Source organism: Myxocyprinus asiaticus, chromosome 33 (genome assembly GCF_019703515.2).
Source record: "Myxocyprinus asiaticus isolate MX2 ecotype Aquarium Trade chromosome 33, UBuf_Myxa_2, whole genome shotgun sequence".
NCBI lineage: Eukaryota > Metazoa > Chordata > Actinopteri > Cypriniformes > Catostomidae > Myxocyprinus > Myxocyprinus asiaticus.
The window spans coordinates 13,334,797-13,353,273 of NC_059376.1; the positions used below are offsets into that span (position 1 = coordinate 13,334,797).

The 18,477-nt window shown below is 37.7% G+C and overlaps 1 protein-coding gene across 3 annotated transcripts in view; it reads right to left on the minus strand.

Annotated features, from left to right (window-relative positions):
* LOC127424308 (glycerol-3-phosphate acyltransferase 4-like) overlaps positions 1 to 17,241 on the minus strand; it is a 40,073-nt gene extending 22,832 nt beyond the window's left edge. For all 3 annotated transcript variants that reach the window (XM_051669372.1, XM_051669373.1, XM_051669371.1), the window contains exons 1-4: positions 17,110 to 17,241; positions 12,448 to 12,984; positions 5,450 to 5,519; positions 4,814 to 5,153 (exon numbers count right to left, since the gene is read on the minus strand). In XM_051669372.1, coding sequence (XP_051525332.1) covers positions 4,814 to 5,153; positions 5,450 to 5,519; positions 12,448 to 12,615 — 578 coding nt within the window. In that variant the 5' untranslated portion in view covers positions 12,616 to 12,984; positions 17,110 to 17,241. The remainder of the gene's footprint in view (positions 1 to 4,813; positions 5,154 to 5,449; positions 5,520 to 12,447; positions 12,985 to 17,109) is intronic.
* Between the last annotated feature and the right edge of the window lie 1,236 nt (positions 17,242 to 18,477).

The following is an 18,477-nucleotide window of genomic DNA, read 5'->3' on the forward strand; positions in this document are numbered from 1 at the left end:
CCATTGCCCTGACTGACATCAATCCTACAAAAGCTCCATATGGCCCTGAGGGGCAGCAGAATTAGCCTATATTTTAAGTCGCTAAAGTCAGACTTGTGTTCCAGGACAATGACATAGACTAATAAGTTAGAATGATGTAGAATTATAACATTGTCTGGTCAAAACTAAGGTTGGACCATTATTTATTCCAAGTACAGACAAATGTAAATGCCTTCAATTGCTTAAATCACCTATTAAAGGAACAGTTCGCCCAAAAATGAAAATTCTGTCATCATTTACAAAACCTCTTTTAGACCCTTATGTTGGTCCAAACCCATTTGACTTTCTTTCTTCAGTGAAACACGGTCTATTATGTTTCACACAAAAGGTTTGAAACTCTTTGTGTTTGGATGATTTTTGGAAGATTTTCAGTAAATGACAACTAAAATTCTGTCTGTTCCTTACACAAAGACATCGTATGGCTTCAGAAAACTTTAAATATATCATACAAGTCTTTTAGACTGCAATAATTATTATTATTATTATTATTATTTTATTTATTTATTTTTTTGGAAAATGACAGTCCCTGGTCACTGTACGCACTGTCGTTATAAGAAAACATTGATTGAAACATTCTTCCTTTTTTGTACAACAGAAGAAGAAAAAAAGCCATACAAGTTTGGAACGAAATGAGGGTAAGTAAATGATGACAGAATTTTCATTTTGGGTGAACTTGTGTAAACCTGTGTAAAAACAAGACAAAAACATTACAACTCAGGACTGTTATACTATGTGGAGAATAACCAGTTTGGTAAAAAAAAAAAAAAAAAAAAAGAGTATCTCTGCTGGTTTGTCTTATCACAGACATGTAAACGAGAACAAAACAGCAGTGCCTTCAGCCCAGAGATTAGCTGCTCCTTTCTTTACGAAGCAGCAGTTTCTAATTTGAATACTGAGAGCACGGAAACAAGCAGAGGCCTTATCACTTAACGGATTAACTAGTAATGCAACTTACTCCACAGTCACTCCATCCATTGTACTTTCCATCCTCTATTCCCTCCCTTAAACTTCTGAACATTCAGAACAGTTCAAAGAGGTAAAATATAACTCAAACAAGGATGTACTTCGCTCACTCCACTCCCCTTCATCTTTTTCTTTAATGTCCATTACAAAATAACAGTGGTGGTACTATGGTGCAGTGACATTATCTGGTTTTACTATGGTACTTTGATATATACCATGGTACTAATAGATTACTATATTCATGTAATACCATGCTACTCCAAGGCACTCCAAAGAATATGATGGTACAACACATGGAACATGGTTCATTTGTGGTACTTTTTTGTTAGCAGTGGCCTCATTTCTCCTGTATTTGCAATTTTAGCATCTAAGGGTACGTTTACATGACAACGATATACTAAAAAATGTTTGTAGAAAAGTTTTTCCTTTGCGTTTTTGAAAAGTTTCACATACAGACGACAAAGTTGTCAAAATGATCCCCGTTCACACGGATCTGCGAAAATGACTAAAAACGCTGTATTATGCATGTCAGGCCAGTAGTTGGCAATGTCACTTTTGACACTACACGCCTGCGCACATAAACATTCTTCCACAAAGCGGTGAATACAAACAATGAAGATGGCAAAAGCATCGAGCAATTTTGTCTTGACGGATGATGAGTTTGCTATATTACTACAATTACTTTGCTGGAGAAGCGTCAATAAACTCAAAATCTTGAGCAGCACAAACAAAGTCCTGTAGTCCGCCATTGTAGTTTTGAATGTCTCGCATATTGTTTTGAAGTACTTGCACGCATGCCTATAGACTGAACACGTAATACGTGTGTTCATGACGTCATCGTTTTCACAAATTTGCATTTTTGTATGTTTACATAGATATAATAACGGCATCGTTTTCAAAAACTTGCACTTTGAAACCCGTTTTCAAATGTTTGCGTTTTCAGGCACCAAAATGCCGTTGTCATGTAAATGAAAAGCCAAAACGCATAAAAAGTTTTCCGTTTTTAGTTTACACGACAACATTTTGGGAATTTGTGAAAATGATGACATCATGCGCACGCATATTACATGTTCATTCTATAGGCATGAACTTCGAGAACTTCGTCCTTACCTCCAGGGCGAACAGACCAACATGAGATCACCAGTTGGAGTCCAGGGTCACTTGTAGTAATAAAGCAACCTCATCGTCCGTCCAGACAAAACTGCTTGATGCTTACACCATCTTCGTTGTTTGTATTTACCGCTCTGTGGAAGAATGCTTATGTGCGCGAGCGCGTAGCGTTTCTTCACAAAGTGTCATCGGCATTTACTGGCCTGGCATGCATAATAAATAAAAAAACGCAAAGGAAAAACATTTCCGTTTTTAGTACATCGTTGTCATGTAAACGTACCCTAATATAGCAGGGGTTCTCAATGGGGGCTTTCAAGGGATGCCAGGGGGCGCTGAGAGCAAATTAGTAGGGAGGAGGGCGTTAGGTTACAAATGGGGGCGTTTATCAGTCATATTAATAAAATCTAACGTCAAGTTCCTCTTTGCATTAAAATGTTTATTTCAAACTTGGAGTAAATCAGTTCTCCATTATACGGGTTGGTACGCATTTGTACCATTGTTCATCTGCATCTGCAGGATCTGGTTTAGCAGCGTCAAATAGACAGGCAGAGTCACAACCTCCACTAATGCATCTGTATGGCTCTGTAGATGGATACGTCTCAATGGACAGAGTAGCGCGAGCGCTAAGCAGGTGCGTTTTTACTCGCAGATCGGTCTCGAGCTCTTAGAGTGCTTTCACACTTGGTTCGATTGCTTGGACTGAACCTGAGTTTGTTTCCTCCCCCTTACCCGCTGGTCTCTGTTCACATCATATTTTTTTGGGTCTGAACCACGGTCCGATTATGTCATCAACGTGAGTACAAGCAAAGTCTTTCTAGCAAGTCCACTGTCGGCCATCTTTGGAACGCTCTTGGGAGGTTATTTCCAGTCATGCTAATGCAGCTCCTATCTACTTGAATGGGGGAACACTGAAATCTCAAAAACGGTTGGTCAAGATCACAATCAAACATATTTCAAATCAGCAATATAACTGTAAATACTGGATTCATAAACTGTGATTCTTTACCTTATATTACGCTAAAAAACGCAATTTTCCCAGCTTGTATAGCTGATGCGCATGCGCATTCTAGAGTTGATTGATGTCTGTATCTAAAAGGTGATTGGCTTTTTTAACTGTAAGGCGGGACTACATTTCTATATCCCTTGACCGTTGGGAGCTCAGAGCTTCTTGGTTGGGCATTACAATTTCCCCCATTCATTTAAATAGAAGTGGCCCATCTCTGCTAAATATTATCATATCACTCCTTCAGCTCTATTAAATTTGTCATATAGGCTACATTGGGAGTGAGGGAATATAATACATTTTTGTTACAACTTATAAATGTTTATATTTTGTATTTATTGTTTTTAAATGTGTTTAGGGCAGGCCTACTGTTTATAATTTGGCAAAAATGCCAAATGTTACATCTAACCATGGTAGTGAAGAAGATCCATGCTTCCATGTGCTTACTGTAGTTTTGTTACAAATACCAATGTTACAATGAAAAATAAATAAATACATTTTAATTTTCATAAGGGCAAATGCAAAATACAGTTTTTTATTAAGATGAAATAGAAATGTGTAAATCCTAAAAAAATAGGCTAAATATTTTTTTTTTATTATTGTAAGAAAATATAACTTGTTTTTTTGCCTTCATAAATTCGAAGAGATGACAGAATATGAAACAATTAGAACCTGATGAAAGGAGTTCCAACTCAGAATAATGTCAGAATAATTTAGCCACATAAATTAGGTGTTAACTTTTTATAGATGTTATAGATAACCTAACTGTTGTTAATGTCAGAAAATGTACACATCCAACATGGGGTAAGGGAATGAAGTAGGGGGGCGTTCATTAAAAAAAGGTTGAGAACCACTGAATTAAAGGGATAGTTCACCCCAAAATGAAAATTCTCTCATCATTTACTCACCTTCATGCAATCCCAGATGTGTATGACTTTCTTTATTCTGCTGAACACAAACAAATATTTTTAAAAGAATATCTCAACTAAGTTGGTCCATACAATGAAAGTGAATGGTGACTAAATCTTTAAAGCTCCAAAAATCTCATAAAGGCAGCATAAAAATAATCCATAAGATTCCATTGGTTTAATACATGTCTTCAGTGGAGATATGACATGTGCGGGTGAGAAACAGATCACTATTTAGAGTAAGTCCTTTTTTTTTACTATAAATCTCCACTTACACTTCCACATTCTTCTTTTTTCTTTCTTTGTGCATATCCACCTACTGTTAGGAGCTGGTCCAAGTTCAAGATTTATTGTAAAAAAAAGGACTGAAATATTTATCTGTTTCTCACCCATACTTATCATTTCCCTTCAGAAGACATGGATTTAAACACTGGAATCGTATGGATTAATTTTATGCTGCCATTTTGGAATTTTCAGAGCTTCAAAGTTCTGGCCACCATTCACTTGTAATAATTGGACCTACAGAGCTGAGATATTCTTCTAAAAATCTTTGTTTGAGTTCAGCAGAAAAAAGAAAATCATACACATCTGGGATTGCATGAAGGTGAGTAAATGATGAAAAAATTGTCATTTTTGAACTATTCCTTTAACATCTCTTCTAGTCCTCACGTCTCTTTAATACATAAATAAGGGTTTATTTGACTTTTTACAAATAAGAAAGAAAGTGCTCAAAATCCCTGTACCGTATGTGCACCTCACCTCAGCGGACACTCCATTCCCTCTTGCTCACCTGAGAGGCAGCAGAAAGCCATAACGGATGATCACTCCAAGACCCCACAGTACAGTTAGTCTGGTGCTGATGTGCTGAAAGTTATAGTTGCTTCTGGTCAACAGGTTCCATGACTCAAGCTCCTCTGCCGTGAAACGTTTGGTAACCTCATCGTCTACGATGCTTTCAATGCCACGGCGGAAAAAGTAGAAGGTGTCTGACATTTCAAACTCTGAGCAGTAAAGGGCGGAGCCTGTGGTGGGGGAGCCAACTTTGGGGCCATCCAACTCTTGGTTGCTGACATTTCGCCGAATCTCTTTGAGCTCGTCCTCCAGCGATGTGGGTTTTTTAGCAATAATGCCTGAGAGAAAATGACAATGTGAATTTAAGTGTTATCGTAGTGAAAAGCAAAATCCAGCCTAATGTGTGGTCACACTAGACTTGACACTAGGCCACACTGCTTGATCTTTCTGTGGATAGATTAACTGACAAAAACACCTCTGTGAACATCCTGGGAGATCAGATCATTGGGGCACACCAAAACAAGCAATGTCACGGACACTTTACATGCAGATGAGCACACACAGCAGGAGTACAGGGTTGTTTACTCATTGATTCAGCGCTTTATGGTGTTTACACATATACAGGGGACCGTACCATTAGTGTAAGGCTTGTATAGAAGATGGTTCTTCTCCTTTGCTCCTATTTCCATCCTCAGTGTAGCCCACTGGAAAACAGAAGAATGAACAAACATAATCAAATTAGTTGTTATCTACCTTAAGTAAAACACAACATTTGTCCAGCTCAAAATAATAGAGAGATAACTAAGAACATGCAATTCAGCTTTAAAATCGACAAGAATTCAAAATTGACCCCATTTACTTTCTTAATGCATATTCCTGGTCTTATTGTGCGCTATTCCAAATAAAAACAGTTTGTCTATAATCTTTCAACAAAATGTAATATCTTGCCCCTCCTCTGAAACTATTTTTCTTATCAGCTGATGTCACGAATCCCTCTTACTTTTCAACCCCTTTCCTCCAACCACCAGTGCCCCCGTGTCAATGGGCCTGGCCCCCCACCAGTGGCCCCCCTAAATTGGAGTGGTAGAATAGTAAGAGTGGTATTCTCATTTTCCATGCCACTGAGAATTCAGTGACCCCACATCATAAAACATAGACCAAACAAATTATATTTAAACAAAACATCAATGCATTATAACTGCATAATAATATTTAGAGGGGTAAAGTTTAATTTAAGTTCAATATTTATTAAATATTTGCTTATGGTTCATAAGAGATCGTCTGAAAATTCCACACACTGTGCTAAAACGTCACTGGTGTCCAAGTGTTCAGTGCAACTGCCTAACATGTTCTGTCTTAAACACTGTTATTAAAAAGCATTTACAACATTCTAAAGATTGTAAATTGTATGTATAACTTACACTTTAATTGAATTATTTAATTAATGAATACTTGGACACCTCCGACGGTTTAGTGCTGTGGGTGGAATTTTCAAACAGTCCTTTACAAGCGCTAGTTAATGAAAGCCAATCGGAGCATTTTCAGGCATAATTCTTCAGCAACAACAAGGACCATTTGAGTTCAATGTTTTATGATATTATATGATATAGTCATATCTTCTTTAACTGAATTGTGCTAATGATATCATCGTAAATGTTCTGCGCAAGAGAGCGCTGGTAGGAGAAAACAAATGTCAAATGAATAATGAGCCAACAACTTCTGGAGATAAGGTAGAAGTTCAGTGTTAGTTTCGCATTTTCGGATGTGCCAGCTCCTGTTTCAGCTCTACTTAATGTGGATTATACGTGCTGTTGTAAATGTAAGTGTAAGTTAAGTTACTTTTATAGCACAATGTCCCATGTTATGATCACGAAACATGATCTGGATCTGATTTTCTGCCTTATTGATTGCACCTGAGCCTTGCACCTGAGATCGCTCTTATTTAGCAAGCGTTCATTATAAAATATTTTTTGCATGTATAGCCTACATCTGTTGGGTTTTCATTTCTCGAACAACATACAGAACACACTTATGTTATTTATTATGAGGTATTTTTTCCCACCGTCTTTTATTTATTGTTTTGCACTGTACAATGCAGAAATAAGACAAATGTAGTGCAACAAGTTTGGCAAAACAAACAATGAAGCAACTCTGATGAAACAGCACACAGGAACAGATGTAAAGAAACAGGTATGAAGAAACAGCGGTTAGAGTTACATACTGCACCTGCAATGGTAAATTTATTATGAATACACAAAAACATCAAATTAGAACCCTTATAAACTACTAAAGCCCAAATAAATGTCTTACCTTCAGTGAAAAATGCTCTTATACACTAAGCTCACCACATCAACACACTTCAGCCTAATAATATATACAGATTAATATTGGTACTGGTAATCACAAGAATAAAAAGCAATCAGGCAACTAACCGGGAGAGAGAGAACAAAAGCTGCAGAGCTGATCCTGCTGCTTCTCTTGCAAACAAACTACAAGAGAAGCACTAAGTAGTTTACAGGGAAGATAACAAACACAACAAACACCTCTTTATGAACATCATTTATCAGTCAAATACTTAACATGCACCAATCACAAGGGAGAGGCACACATGTGCTCAGTAAATGAGAACTGAGCTTAATATTAGCAACAGCATTCTCTTATTAGAGGTGCACACCAAGCGCGCTCGATAAGGAATGCTCATAGACACTGACAGACATAATAATGATTAAAAAAAAACATATTAAAGCCATCTTGTTGGTCACTTATAATTACGATGCATGCAAGTTTTTTAAACTCATAGTAATTGAAATAGATACATGCATTTAAAAATGCACTTGTTACACTGGACCATTTAAAATGAACTAGTGAATTTAAAAATGTGCTTAAAAATACTTAAAAGAATCTTAAAGTAAATGGTGTCCATTTACAAGACCCGTACAAGCTGATTATAGCCTACAGCTTAACTTCTTATCTAAAATCTGTAGGCTATTATTCATTTACCCAAGAATTTGACTGCATTAGTCATTCTAAAGAACAGCATGGCGACATGGCTTGAAGTTTGTGGGTAAAACCAGAATGTTAGGGTGTATTGAATAATGGAAACATTTGTTATGAGCCTGTTGTTTGGTGAATCTTTGGTTGTCTTTAAAACAAATTGCATGTTTGCAAATGTATCTGATGAGCTTTGTTGTTCTTTCCTGAATTATTTCCAGGAAAAGTTGAATGCTGTCCACCAGTGCTTTATAGATGAGGCTTCAGATTTTAGTTTTTTGCCTGACCACTCTTGTCAATATTTGTCTAATTTTACTCCTACAAACCCCTCCTCTATCAGTGACTTAATACTGAAGTCCAATTCTTCATCTTGCTGAAATGATCCTGCTCCCACATCCCTCCTCAAACTCATTTTGTCATCTCTGCACCTATCTCACATTTCATAAACAGATCTCTAGCTTCTGCTTCTCTCCCTTTACCACTTAAAACTGCGGCAGTAACTCCAGTACTTAAAAAACCTAACTTGAACCCTACTGTTCTTTCTAATTTCCACCATATCTCTAACTTACCATTAATTTCCAAAATACTGGAAAGAGTTGTTGCCTCCCAGTTACAATCTTTCCTTGTTCAAAATGATCTTTCTGACCCCTTTCAGTCTGGCTTTCACCCACTTCACAGTACTGATACCACCCCTGTAAGGGTTGTCAATGCCCTACTACTCACTGGTGACTCTGGTTCTCTCTCCATTCTTCTATTACTTGATCTTAGTTCTGCTTTTGATACTGTTTGCCATGAATTACTTCTCTCCTGCCTCTCGGATGTTGGTGTCACTGGTGTTGCTCTCTCCTGGCTTTCTTCATACCTCACGGATAGACAGTTTTACATTTCAATGCAGAATTACCAGTCACCTACTGTTTCCCTGAAATTAGGTGTCCCTCAGGGATCAGTTCTTGGACCTCTACTATTCATTATATATATATACTGCCTTTGGGTCAACTCGTTTCAGTTACCACTGTTATGCTGATGACATTCAAATATGTACAGCTTGTAGATCTGCTCCCACTCTCCAGACCAGTCCACTATCAACATGTGTAAATGAAATAAAAAAAATGGCTTAACTCCAACTTCATAAAATTGAACATGGATAAAACTGATATCATTATTATTGGAACACCAACACTTATGAAAATAATTCCTTATGACTTTGGTTGTGATACTGATGGCACTTTCATTAAACCATCCAATACTGTAAAAAATGTAGGTATCATCTTTGATCCCTCCCTCACTTTTGAAGCTCATATTAAATCTGTATCTAAAATTGCCTTCTTTCACCTTCGCCACATTGCTCGCCTTCATCCCTTTATCAGTTTCAAAGACGCCGAAACACTGGTTCATGCATTTATATCCTCACGTCTTGACTATTGCAATGCCCTCTTCATTGGTTTACCTGCTAACTCTATTGCTAGGTTGCAATATATTCACAATTCTGCTGCTAGAATTCTTACACATACCAAGCGCTCAGCTCGTACTACTCCATTCCTGTTTGAACTTCACTGGTTACCAGTTTTGTTTCACATCAAATATAAACTACTGCTTACATTTAAATCACTTCATGGTCTGGCACCTCTCTATCTTAGTGAATTGCTTCTCCCCTACTACCCGATCCACTTGCTTAGGTCTTCTGGGTCCGGACTCTTTTCTGTCCCTAGATCTCGCCTCTCTACTATGGGTGGCAGGTCATTCAGCATAGTAGCACCCAATATATGGAATTCAGTCCCCCTGACTCTTCGCAGCATCTCTTGTATCTCTGAGTTTAAATCTCAACTTAAAACTTTTTTGTTTTCTCAGTGTTATTTATCTTAATTTATTATGTATTCACTCTCAGTTACTGTAATATCTTAACTGTGTTTTTGTGACTGTTCTTTGTTTGTGTATTATTGTGTTACTATTGTAAAGCATCCTTGAGCTCTGGAAAGGCACTATATAAATTAAACTTTTTATTCTTAAAACCGTAAATGATGTTTTGTGTACAAGGGACATTTAAGGTATAATACAGTTGCCGCCCTAAAAGCACACCCGGCCCCACCCTACCCCCCACCATGGTCTAGAACCGCCCCTGACTGTAACATTGTAATGCTGTATCACTGTAATGTTGTACTGCTGTAACACTGTATTACTGTAACACTGTTATAATGTAATGCTGTATTACTATAACACTGTAATAGTGTAGCATTGTAATAGTGGAATGCTATAATAGTGTAATGCTGTAACAGTGTAACATTGATATAGTTTAATGCTGTATTACAGCAACGTTGTATTTCTGTAACGCTGTTATGGTGTAAAACTGTATTACGGTAATGCTGTTATAGAGTAACGCTTTATTATTGTAACACTGTTATAGTGTAATGCTGTATTACTGTAACACTGTAATGGTATAATGCTGTTATAGTGTGTAGCACTGTAATACTGTAACAGTGTTATAGGGTAATGCTGTAATAGTGTAACACTGCATTACTCTAATGCTGTTATAGTGTAAACCTGTATCACTGTAATACTCTAATAGTGTAATGCTGTAATAGAGCAGCGCTGTTAGTGTAACACTGCATTACTGTTACTCTGTTAAAGTCTGTATTAAGGCTGTATTACTGTAACACTGTAATAGTGTAACACTATAATAGTGTAACACTGTATTGCTGTAAGGCTGTATTACTGTAACCCTGTAATAGTGTAACACTTTATTACTGTAACACTGCTATAGTGTAACGCTGTATCACAGTAATACTCTAATACTGTAATGTTGTTTTAGTGTAATGTTGTAATAGTGGAACGCTGTTAGTGTAACACTGCATTACTGTTACTATGTTATAGTGTAAGGCTGTACTAATGTAACAATGTAACAGTGTAAAGCTGTAATAGTGTAACACTTTATTACTGTAACTCTGTATCACTGTAATACTCTAATACTGTAATGTTGCAATAGTGGAACACTGTTAGTGGAACACTGCATTACTGTTACTATGTTATAGTGTAAGGCTGTACTATTGTAACAATGTAATAGTGTAAAGATGTAATAGTGTAACGCTGTTAGTGTAACATTGCATTACTGTTACTATGTTATAGTGTAAGGCTGTATTAATGTAACAATGTAACAGTGTAAAGCTGTAATAGTGTAACACTTTATTACTGTAACACTGCTATATTGTAACGCTGTATCACTGTAATATTCTAATAGTGTAATGTTGAAATAGTGGAACACTGTTAGTGTAACACTGCATTACTGTTACTATGTTACAGTGTAAGGCTGTACTACTGTAACAATGTAATAGTGTAAAGATGTAATAGTGTAACACATTATTACTGTAATGCTGCTATAGTGTAATGCTGTATCACTGTAATACTCTAATAGTGTAATGTTGTATTAGTGGAACGCTGTTAGTGTAACATTGCATTACTGTTACTATGTTATAGTGTAAGGCTGTACTACTGTAACAATGTAATAGTGTAATGCTGTAATAGTTTAACACTGTATTACTGTGAGTCTGTGACGCTGTTATAGTGTAAGTGTATTACTGTAACCTTGATATAGTGTAAAGCTGTATTACTGTAAAACTGTAATAGTGCAACACTTACTGTAACGCTGTATTACTGTGAAACATTTAGTTAACATCAAGATGACTACAAAAGCCAAACAAACACAGAAATGCGATACCAACACACACATGCATCCTTAATGTTGAGAAAGAACTGTTTCCCTGGGGAACAACAAGCACTTTATTAAAGAGCTGTGGGAGGAGGAATATTGTCAGCATACTTATTCAGGCATGTAGACTGCACAATGCCAGTCTTACTAAGTCTCACAATAAGGAAACACAAGCTGATGCTCTGGGTATTAAATCATGAGAAAGGTTGCCAAAAGTTTCCCTTTAAATTGACCAGAGCCAAAACTGGAGCCTCTATCTTACCTCTTCATTTGTCAAATTGAGCTTCTTAATGGAAATGATGAATCTCCATAGCCTGCACAAGGTTAGAGCCCGCTGAGGATACATTATGGACATGTATCAACGTTAGCTATTCTTTTACAGGTGCTCATGACGTGATGTCTTTCAATATTTCCCTCTGCTGTATCTTTTTATTTTAATTCATGCTGATGCACAATAAAATGTGGCATGTCTTCAAAGAAATGTGAGAGTTACAGCAGAGAGGAAGATTTGCAGCAAATAACGACTTAAATTTCTGCAATTTCTTCACACAAAGCTATGGTATGACTTCAGAAGACATTGCAGACTGTGTAGATAGTGTCCACAGAAAAAGAGCAGCAAGAGGCCCACATGCATGTACAGTATGTGTGAGCAGTAAGAATGCACAGCAGTTAAATAACTGATTCAGATGGGTGTGGGGTAAAGTTCTAATAAATAAGCCACAGCTGGAGAGGAGAAGCCCCTCAGCTCGTCACTCCTCCACCACGCCTGTCTCTCAACCTTCTTTCTCTGTAATTTTAATGTGGGGAAAAAGGTGTTGATGAGAGAAGCAAGAATCCACTCTCTAGAAACATTAACCTGATGTGCACTTGAAAAACAGTTCTTTTTCATCCAGAAAAAAGGAATGAAAAAGGAACTCAAAAGATGAACTCAATGAACTTACCTCAAACACCTTCAGCAGTGTCTTCATGTAGAGCCTGCGGATGCCGAAGGACAGACCAAAAATGGCGGGAACAATGATGAAGACCAAAAGCAGTGTGAACCAGACAGTGAATGAGATGCCCAGCAGCATGCATAGCAGGTTATTAAATGGAGACATGAATGGACCCATATTTGTAGGACAAAAAGGTTTTCTTTCAGAAAATAAATAATTGGGAGGAGAAGCTGGACACCTCAAAGGGTGACTTTATCAAGTAGTTTTAGGGTGAAAGTCTCCAGAACATGATGTAGAGTGGGTCCACAAAGAAGTTCTTCATATCTATGAGTGCTGTTCAACAACTGGAAGAAGAAAACACATCCTTCTATGTGTTTGGCGCTGGCCCAGAGGCGATTTACTTCACTTTTAGTGAGTCATATCCTTTGGAAATGTGTAACTTCAGATGCATTTAGACGTCATGAAGCACAACTACTTATATTCCACTCGCTTCAAAACTGAAAATAGGACGCAATTCTTTCAGGAAAGGCTCTGATATGTGCACACCTGGAAAATATAAAGAAACAGAAGCAGGATTAAAATTCACTCATAGGCAAATTACACAGTGGCATCAACAAACATTTTGGACCCTTCAAGGAATAAGTAGTTCATGTGATTTTTAGCACAAAAAAACAACAATGCAAATTATCGTGTAAACGTGTGGGCGACTATGAACTGTGAAGATTTTCACTGAAAATGACTTCAACATTAAAACAACCTGCCTAATATTGTGTAGGTCCCCCTCATGCAGACAACACAGCGCCAACCTGCATCACAGAATAGCATTCTGAGATGATATTCAACACTCAGAGGGGTTATCTGAGTTACCGTAGATTTTGTCAGTTCGAACCAGTCTGGCCATTCTTTGTTGACCTCTCTCATCAACAAGGCATTTCCGTCCACAGAACTGCCGCTCACTGGATGTTTTTTGCTTTTGGCACCATTCTGAGTAAATTCTAGAGACTGTTGTGTGTGAAAATCCCAGGAGATCAGCAGTTACAGAAATACTCAAACCAGCCCGTCTGGCACCAATAATCATGCCACGCTCCAAATCACTGAGATCACATTTTTCCCCATTCTGATGGTTGATGTGAACATTAACTGAGGGGCCGTTTACACGACAATGTTTTCAACTAAAAACGGAAAACTTTTTATGCATTTTGGCTGTTCATTTACACGACAACGGTGTTTTGGGGCCTGAAAACGCAAACTTTTGAAAACGGGTTTCAAAGTGCAAATTTTTGAAAACTATGCCATTATCGTCTCCGTGTAAACAAACAAAAACACGAATTTGTGAAAAGTATGATGTCATGCGCACGCGTATTACGTGTTCAGCCTATAGGCGTGCACGCGAGTACTTCAAAACAACGCGCAAGACGTTAAAAACTACAATGGCGGACTACAGGACTGTGTTTGTGCAGCTCAAGATTGATTTTATTGACGCTTCTCCAGCAAAGTGTAGATTTACTGTATCACTACTACGACCAGCGATTGCCATCTTCATTGTTTGTGTTCACTGCTCTGTGGAAGAATGATTATGTGCGCAGGCGTGTAATGCTTCTTTACAAAGTGACATGCCAACTACTGGCCTGGCATGCATAATACAGCCTTTTTAATCGTTTTCGTGGATCCGTGTGAATGGGGATCATTTTGACAATGTTGTCGTCTGTATGTGAAACTTTTCAAAAACGCAAAGGAAAAATGTTTCCGTTTTTAGTACATCATTGTCATGTAAACGTACCCTGAAGCTCCTGACCCATATCTGCAATATTTTATGCATTGCACTGCTGCCACACGATTGGCTGTTTAGATAATCGCATGGATGATTGTTGGTGCCAGACGGGCTGGTCTGAGTATTTCTGTAACTGCTGACATCCTGGGATTTTCACACACAACAGTCTCTAGAATTTACTCCGAATGGTGCCAGAAACAAAAAACATCCAGTGAGCAGCAGTTCTGTGGACAGAAATGCCTTGTTGATGAGAGAGGTCAACAGAGAATGGCCAGACTGGTTTGAACTGACAAAGTCTACAGTAATGCAGATAACCACTCTGTACAATTGTGGTGAGCAGAATAGCATCTCAGAATACTATTGGCAGCACGAGGGAGGCCTACACAATAAACTTCTGAAGACATTGATTAAACCACTGGAGTCATATGGACTGCCTTATTCTTTTTGGAGTTGCAAAATTTTGTTCACTGTTCACTTGCATTGTATGGACCTACAGAGCTGAAAATCATCGTTTGTGTTCTGCGGAAGAAAGAAAGTCACAGGTCATTGTTGGGTTAACTTTTCCTTTATGTGTACAAGTATTTTTAATGCCACTGTCCTTCTCTATTTTGAGCACAGCCTTAAACAAAACAGCATATCAAATGCAAAGTGACTGCACCCAACAAAGTAAACTCAACAGAAGCCAAATGACAGCACGACAGCACATTTAGCATGTCACAGAGACACTGAATTACTTGAGACCTTGAAAAAGGAGATATTTGAGTCAGATCTCCCATGAGAACAGTGGTGTGAGACATTCATGCATAATAGAGAAGAGAAGAGAAGAGAAGAGAAGAGAAGAGAAGAGAAGAGAAGAGAGAGAAGAGAAGAAAAGAGAAGAGAACAGAAGAGAAGAGAAGAGAAGAAAACAGAAGAGAAGAGAAGAGAAGAGAGAGAAGAGAGCAGAAGAGAAGAGAAGAGAGAAGAGAAGAGAACAGAAGAAAACAGAAGAGAAGAGAAGAGAAGAGAGAGAAGAGAACAGAAGAGAAGAGAAGAGAAGAGAAGAGAAGAGAGAGAAGAGAAGAGAAGAAAACAGAAGAGAAGAGAATAGAGAGAAGAGAGCAGAAGAGAAGAGAAGAAAACAAGAGAATAGAGAGAAGAGAAGAGAAGAGAAGAGAAGAGAACAGAAGAGAGCAGAAGAGAAGAGAACAGAAGAGAAGAGAAGAGAGAGAAGAGAACAGAAGAGAAGAGAAGAAAACAGAAGAGAAGAGAAGAGAGAGAAGAGAACAGAAGAGAAGAGAAGAAAACAGAAGAGAAGAGAAGAGAGAGAAGAGAACAGAAGAGAAGAGAAGAAAACAGAAGAGAAGAGAAGAGAAGAGAAGAGAAGAGAAGAGAACAGAAGAGAAGAGAAGAAAACAGAAGAGAAGAGAATAGAGAGAAGAGAGCAGAAGAGAAGAGAAGAAAACAGAAGAGAATAGAGAGAAGAGAGCAGAAGAGAACAGAAGAGAGCAGAAGAGAAGAGAAGAAAACAGAAAAGAGAAGAAAACAGAAAAGAAGAGAAGAAAACAGAAGAGAAGAGAACAGAGAGAAGAGAGCAGAAGAGAAGAGAAGAGAAGAAAACAGAAAAGAAGAGAAGAAAACAGAAAAGAAGAGAAGAAAACAGAAAAGAAGAGAAGAAAACAGAAGAGAAGAGAAGAGAGAGAAGAGAGCAGAAGAGAAGAGAAGAGAAGAAAACAGAAGAGAAGAGAACAGAAGAAAACAGAAAAGAAGAGAAGAAAACAGAAGAGAAGAGAATAGAGAGAAGAGAAGAGAAGAGAAGAGAAGAGAAGAGAAGAGAGCAGAAGAGAAGAGAAGAAAACAGAAGTGAAGAGAAGAGCAGAAGAGAAGAAAACAGAAGAGAAGAGAGAGAAGAGAACAGAAGAGAAGAGAATAGAGAGAAGAGAAGAGAAGAGAGCAGAAGAGAAGAAAACAGAAAAGAGAAGAGAAGAGAAGAGAAGAGAAGAAAACAGAAAAGAAGAGAAGAAAACAGAAGAGAAGAGAAGAGAAGAGAATAGAGAGAAGAGAGCAGAAGAGAAGAGAAGAAAACAGAAGAGAATAGAGAGAAGAGAGCAGAAGAGAAGAGAAGAGAAGAAAACAGAAGAGAAGAGAACAGAAGAGAGCAGAAGAGAAGAGAAGAAAAGAGAAGAGAAGAGAAGAAAACAGAAGAGAAGAGAATAGAAGAGAAGAGAAGAGAAGAGAAGAGAAGAGAGAGAAGAAAACAGAAGAGAAGAGAAGAAAACAGAAGAGAAGAAAACAGAAGAGAAGAGAAGAAAACAGAAGAGAAGAGAAGAAAATAGAGAGAAGAAAACAGAAGAGAAGAGAATAGAGAGAAGAGAGCAGAAGAGAAGAGAAGAAAACAGAAGAGAAGAAAACAGAAGAGAAGAGAAGAGGAGCAGAAGAGAAGAAAACAGAAGAGAAGAGAGAGAAGAGAACAGAAGAGAAGAGAATAGAGAGAAGAGAAGAGAGCAGAAGAGAAGAAAACAGAAGAGAAGAAAACAGAAGAGAAGAGAAGAGAGAAGAGAGAGAACAGACGAGAGAGAGCAGAAGAGAAGAAAACAGAAGAGAAGAAAACAGAAGAGAAGAGAAGAGAGAGAGAGAACAGACGAGAGAGAGCAGAAGAGAACTTAATGTCTATTTACCTCAAATTTACACTGTTGTATTTCCAATTAAACCTGCCATAGCATGTTATAACGCTATTCATAATCTTGAATTACTTTTAACGCCGTATCCACTTCTTTAAGAGCACATAATCTCTGCCTGCTACAGCTTTTTAGCTAGTGGACTGAAGAAGCAAAGCCGGTGGATCAGCTGTTACACTGATCAAATGACGCAGTGATGCTGCGTTCGTCAGCACATGTTTGTCTTTATATAGAAATACTCACTCGACGCTTTTTTGAGCTGCTTCGGTCTCAGGCTGAAGGCGTCTCATCCTCGCCGACAGAACAGACTGTCACAAGAGGAATGCAGGACCGAAGATCCGCATAGCGCGAGGGACGTACAGACTCTGACGCGTGTCAAAACGTAAGACGTAACTACCCCATAGACTGACCGTATTCCTCCACTAGGGGGCGCGTGGCGGCTCAGAGACACGAATTTGCCATTGGGCCGCACTGAAATTTCAAGACGGTTTTAGATTCCTTAGTGACATTTGTACACTAACAAATGTAGTAGTTAAAAATGTTTTAATAAAATAGAAATTGACATCCGTCAAAGCAATTTATAGTTCAAAAAAGAAAAAGAAAAAAACTCGGAATGGCAATCACAAATGACTGTGGTAGATCAATCCTGACCAGCGCTGAGAAAAGTTCCACATATCAACAGACAACGTCCGCTTTAGCAGCGGTCTGAACTATAATGCACAATTTTATAATTATTTAGAGACTTGAAGAGTTAAAATAGGAGAAATATTATTCATCTCCATGTACTTGACCAATGAGAGATTTCTGTGCCTCTAATGTACGACCATTTAAAGGTGTACTCCGTCATTTTTTCCTCATTCAAAAAGTTTAACACATAAAGACATGAATTGTAATTTTGCAATATTTGTATGAAATCTTGGCCACTCACATTAAAATGAAGACACCAGTCATATCAGTAACCTATTCAAAGCTGTTTTATTCTACATGGAGAGGGTCCACACATGGGGGCTGCCATGCTAGAATCACATGACCAGCCAAATACTACTGGCTTAATCTCACTAACCATCCTGTTATAACACTTCCACTCATTAAGTAATCATGGCTGACTGTGAATACTACATTTCTACAATGGCATCTGAAACTGAAAACTAGTGAGTTTAAATGATGCTGCATCCAAGCCGCTAGGTGTCAGTGTAAGTCCAAGATGACACAAAGACAAAAGTTACTGAATGCACCTTTAAGGCTCGTTTCATTCTACCTATTCTACCGAGCGGTCTGTGGAAAAAAAGCGCCCTCTAGTGATCAACAACTAAACACGTCTTACATGCTCCCTTTAGAGCCTGAAGATACCAAGTAGGTAGACTGACTTTACCTCTACCCATCAAAAAATACTGTAGCCTATTTTTAAGATTTACGCATTTTAATTTCATAATAAAATTCCATCAAATTTATTTGTGTAATGTTTAACAAATTTAAATTCACACAACTTAAAATATTACTTTTTTATTAAATATTACTTAATTAACTTTGATAAAATTTTGTTATGAAATTGAAATGTGTAAATCTTAAAATAAATAAATAAATAAATAAGCGTAAGAAATGATACAAAAA